Source organism: Physcomitrium patens, chromosome 24 (genome assembly GCF_059467195.1).
Source record: "Physcomitrium patens ecotype Gransden chromosome 24, ASM5946719v1, whole genome shotgun sequence".
Lineage (NCBI taxonomy): Eukaryota > Viridiplantae > Streptophyta > Bryopsida > Funariales > Funariaceae > Physcomitrium > Physcomitrium patens.
In genome coordinates this window covers 281,633-287,356 of record NC_143433.1, presented here as the reverse complement: position 1 = coordinate 287,356, position 5,724 = coordinate 281,633, and the positions used below count along the sequence as shown (strand labels likewise).

General features: G+C 37.6%; 1 protein-coding gene across 1 annotated transcript; it reads right to left on the bottom strand.

Annotated features, from left to right (window-relative positions):
• Positions 1–215: 215 nt before the first annotated feature.
• Positions 216–2,560, bottom strand: LOC112276970 (uncharacterized). The gene is made up of 2 exons (XM_024508827.3): positions 1,087–2,560; positions 216–556 (listed from the first exon to the last, which is right to left on the bottom strand). The coding sequence occupies exon 1, from the start codon at positions 2,472–2,474 to the stop codon at positions 1,263–1,265; it is 1,212 nt and encodes a 403-aa protein (XP_024364595.1). The 5' UTR covers positions 2,475–2,560; the 3' UTR covers positions 216–556; positions 1,087–1,262.
• Between the last annotated feature and the right edge of the window lie 3,164 nt (positions 2,561–5,724).

The window sequence follows — 5,724 nt, the reverse complement described above, 5'->3', positions numbered from 1 at the left end:
CCAACAGACAATAGACCAGATTTATTCATCCATGGAGTCACTGCGATCCGGTAAATGAATTAAATCGATGAACTTTGGAACCTCGATGCACAAATAAACTACAGTACCTCAGTCAAAAGAACCTGCAAGGGCTTGCAAGCAAACTTCATTCGACGTCAATAATGAGTACAAAAAATTGCTCCATTCTAGATGTGAACTTCGTGGGAATACATAAATGCCTCAGATGTAAATTCGGTAGCTTATCCACCTCAGATTGATTCTCGGAGAACTGAAGGAGCAAGAAGCTCAACAGATAGTGAGACAATACATACACTCTTACAGCTGCAACCGCGCACTCAAAAAATTCCACAAAGGTGGCACATGCAGTTGCTGCATTGTCAATGTCAGTCGCATTACCTACACAGAGAATTCATGAGTAATATTCCTATGTATTGCACATTATCGGCACGATTTCACACACATGTAGTGAGCACACCCATTTATCTATTCACAAACCATCTCCAGATAAACCTGGCAGGTCGTGGGAAGCTGCTTGACAATCAGACATGTTTTACCCCTGCACAACGAAGCATGGGATATCAGACACACAATATGAGATGACAAACCAAGTGCAACACAACATAACATCGCAATGCATGTTATACAAGCAAAGCAATATATAGAGTCCAAAGAGAGATTCAAGCTACATGATTGCAATTGTCGAAATACATGGTGTAAAAAAGGCAAACAAGCTTGGCAAATGCGAAAAAACCATAAGTTTGTGTGAAAAGTATTCAGAACCCTAAAACCTGATACAATGATAAACTCTAATGCAAAACCACAAATACCAAAATAAATAAATAATAAAAAGGTACTATTAAAACCTACCAGCAGTCATTAACCATGCTTTCCGACTTCTGTGGATACTGATCATACACAAGAAGACATGCGAATGCTTCTAGGATTGGTAAATCATCTAAACATTGAAGCTCGACGTAGCCATATTGCAGATTCCACAGCTCACAGTTTCAGATAAGATCAGATAAAACAGTCTCAGTGTTTACGAAGTTACACTCTGTAACTGATATCTTCACAAAACGTACATACCTGCCAAGACGCACGTCGAAGAAATGGAAGAATGCTGAGCGCAAGATCGACCCAACAGATTACACCATAGCTTCATAAAAAGAAGTGAATGTGCCAGAAAACTCGAACAGCGGCGATGATACTATCTTGCACTCGCTACTCCTCTGCGGTGACATGTAACTCAGGCTCAACTCTCGTCACCTCCTTACAGATACAAATTGAGGAACCTCTTGTTCTCGAGACGACATGTTCTTGCCTGTATTGGTGCCAACTATGGACCGTGGGCGCCTAACTTGGCGAGGCCATCCAGGCATCCGTCGAGGGCCGAACACATCAACCCCTTCGAGTGACAAAGCCTCCAGATTGCGCCTGCTTTCACTGTCCTGCACTTCGCAAAATCCCTTCCTGGGGAAACCAACAATGGCCTGAGGACCACTCCATCTCTCCGTTCGATCCAAAGCCAGAATAGGAGGTGGCTTGACAACAACCCCACCTCGTTTGTTCACGATTTCATCCACCCCAGACGATTCCGTGCCCAACCAAACACCCATGTGCCGAATTCTACCTCCAGATTGCCGTCGACCATTGTCTCCGTCGCCATAAGTAACCGCCCCCTCCATCATACCATTCGGTGCAGCCAAAGAACCCACAAGTCCCCTACCAGGGCTCTCACGCCCGTTAGGAATTCCCAGGCCGGCCATTCCTTGGTGATTCGCCACATGGGAGACCATAAGATTACTCGCCCTGCTTGGATGGTACTGAGGTCGACTCATCACACTAGTCGACGAATTGTTGGGGTCAGCGTGATCATTAGCAAGCAGATGAGCTCCGTCTTTCTCCACGCCCGCAACGGCAGGCAGTAAGCGCAAACGGAAGCTCGGATGCTTCACGGTACGAACTCCCTGCCACAACCACTTCGGTATGACGGGCGGTACCTCGATCTCCCCCCGAAACGACTCCACAAATTGCGACTCCTCTCGCGAAATCTCCCCGTCTTTCTCAAACTGGCAAAACTCGGCAGTGGAAGTAGACAGATTCCAGCTCTGCAGCTTGCGAAAACACATGACCACCAAGCCCGTGACATGCGTCCCATCTAGGCAGTGTACATACACAGGCAGATTCTCCGGGCGAATGATAATCTGCAACACCTGAATAACCTTCGCGTTCGTCAGCGTGACTCCATCCTGAAACTTTTCGACAAAGAAGTTGTGCACCGTGATCCCCTCGTGCTCACAAAACTCGCGCATGTCGCGATTAGGGTGAGCCTCGGGAGTAAGCGACACCAGCGTCTTGAGATGCAGCCTGCGCAAAAACCTGAAGTTCTTTATGGTTGGGTAGGCACCTCGGAAGAAAGAATCCTCCACTATGGCATGGCGAAACGGCGGTATGAGCTGCCTCTGCAACGCCATTGCCACCACCACCCTCCCCCCGCTGCGTCGAGTCTACGGCCGCGGCCTCCGCCTCGACCTCCACCTCTGCCCACCAACCAAAGTTCAGCACCCTTGCACACGACGTAGACGTCATATCTCGGTTGATGTTATTGTTCTTCCCCCAACCTCCGTCCGGGTATGCATCTCTCCAGGTGATGTGCGACTTCCCCCAACCTCCGTCCGGGTATGCATCTCTCCAGGTGATGTGCGACTTCCCCCAACCCCAACTGACACCCACACAGCACACTCCAACCCATTCTAAATTTACACTACACGCTATTTCAGAGGCACGCTATTGTATGGTGCCTTCTGTAAATACATGTACCCATCCCATCTACAGAAGATAGTTCACTCATGGTGCGAACATGGTGTCGCATTTTCTATCCATAAAATGAAGAGAACTGGATGAAATAGTATTCAATAAGTAGACAATATTGTACATTGTTTGTAGACACTTATGTATGTGCACTCATATTTTTAAATCAAGTGGTTAGAAAAAGAATAGTAAAATTGAAGCAAAGCAACGTCTAACCATTGAGAAGGACAAAGTCATCCTATGGCTTGATTTAATGCACTGTTAAGATTTAACGAATGTATTTATGCAAATAAATAAATAAATAAATTAATTAATTAATTAATTAATTAAATTTATAATAGAAATAAAATTGTAAATAAAATTAAAAAATGTAACAAATATTAAATCTACTAATATCTACATATTTCAAGACTTGTAGAATAATTTTTGTAATAGTCAGATTTCTAAATGACCACAAAGTAGATTGGAGGCCAAATTTTGATTTGATTTCTTTTAGTAAATATTTTCTTATAATTTAAAATCTCATGATTGACATTGAAATTTCATGCATCACCAATATCAACCATGAGAGTACTACTTCTATATCTATAGAAGAAGTCCAGAGTCTACATCAAAAAGTTGTATAGTTGAGGAAAACAAGTTGATTAGTCTCACTATTAAATTCAAGGGGTCTTGCTTCTACAAGTTCAAGAGAGGTAAGAATAAATATGCTTGAGAAGTTTGATGGAACAAGATCAAAATTTTGAGGGTTTTACAATAAATTAAACTCTACCTAAGGTTACAACCTTCCCAATATGCGGATAGATTTACTCAAGTCAACTTCATAAGCACACTTTTATTTGGAAGTATTCTTTCTTAGTTTGCACCTTTGATGGAAAAATATTAAAGACTTCTTTATAAAGCTTAAATTCATTCTTAGAAAAGTTTATGGCTACATTTAGAGAAAGTGATCAAGAATAAGTAATAGAGACTAAATTCTTATCTTTACAATAAGGATCAAGATTAGGCACCACATATACTGCTGAATTCCAAAACCTTGCTTGTAAAGTTGTTGGAATAGAGAGGGTTTGCTTCAAAAAAACACTAAGTTCTTGGCTACTATAAATTGCTCAATAAGGGCTTGAGATAAGAAAGATCAAATTTATATGTATATATATATATATATATATATATATATATATGTATATATCTATATATATATATATATATATATATATATAATACTTTTAGGAGTAATTATTCCAAATATATATTAATCTTAAGTTTTCCAAAAACACCCAAAATATGATAAAAAAATCTAATCCTTATATATCCTTATAGGGTCTTACTCTTGAACTTCAACAACTCATATCTTTCAATCAGACCATTCAAAAGTATTCAAATTTAACATAAAGTACTAATATATTTTTAAAAAATATTATAACAAATTTCAATTACAAATTCAATGCGGATCTTACGATATCACCAAAATCCTAACAATAGCTTCAAATCCTAGTTTTTATACATCTACATGTAATTTTCTTCATATCTCACAAATTAAGCACTTAAATGCCAAAAAGTTTGTATGTATAGCTTCTTCAGATAATAATCTACCTTTTTCAAAAGGTTTAAGCTAAAAAATCATCTAAAAACTTAAGATATGGCTCCAACCATTAGTATGAACAAAATCACTTACTCACTACCTTTGATTTAAATGTGCTAACTTCAAATCTCTATAATTTCTTCATTCAAATTCCAAATTAATCAAATAATATATAAAAATTATATTTAAGAAAGTGCTTTCTCCAATTCCACTTGCCGATCCTTTGTTGCTCTTAGTAAATGTATATTATATCCCATTGAGTGACAATAGATATGAAATTTATACCTTAACTTTGAGCACTACTAACTCCTTCGAATCAACTACAAATCATACCAAATTTGGATCCAATCTATATCCAAAAACCTAAATTTACTGATTCTAGCCTCCAAAGCTCAAATGACCTCAAAAGAGAAACCCTAATTCTTAATAAGACCTCGAGCAGCCTCCTTGAACTCCATTGAATATGGCCTTCAACCAATATGAATGAAGATCCCCATTCCTTGTCTTTATGCAACCATGTCTTACTCTCATCCCTCCCAATAAGTCTCCTATTAGTTAATATTTTCATCTTTAGGTGCTAATCTCTTCTCAAGGCTTCAAACTAAATGTTTAGGTCTTATAATTTTTTTAAATGCTATAATCAAAATAGATAAAACTCAAAATAAAGTTTCTTATATCTACTCTCCTTAAATACATCTATTAACCATTCTAACATACAATAAGACTTATGAACATATTATATGTTTTAATCATTTTTTACATAATAAAAATAATTATTATATAACAACATTGACTACAATGACAAAGCACTTATTAATAAATTTTGATATAGATTGAAGGATAGCATCAAAGATCTATTATTAACAATGCCAAAAGAAAAATCTTTGAAACAATTTATTTTTCAAGCCATTGCATGTGACAATCAATTATTTGAAAGGCGTCAAGAACAACAACTTGGCATGAGACGAACAAATCAAGTAATGGCAATAGCTCCCAAGTTTTCTGAAATATATTCATCAAGATTAGAACTAAGGCAAATTCATATGATATATTTTAAACCTCTCACAAAGTAAAAAAAGACTCGATTTTGTAAAGAAGATTTTGTCAAAAATCAAAAAATATATTTAGTCAAGAAAAATAAACTCGTGTATGTAGAAGTCATAGATGGTTGTTTGTTATCTTTTGGAAATATTATCCATGAGACTATTCCTTTAGATGTAACAATTAAAGATCATAACAACATAGTAGTATTTAGTGTAATAAAATCTCCCACCAATCTAGTTATTTTACGATTATTGTAGCTAGAAAAATATAATCTTCAAATAAATTGG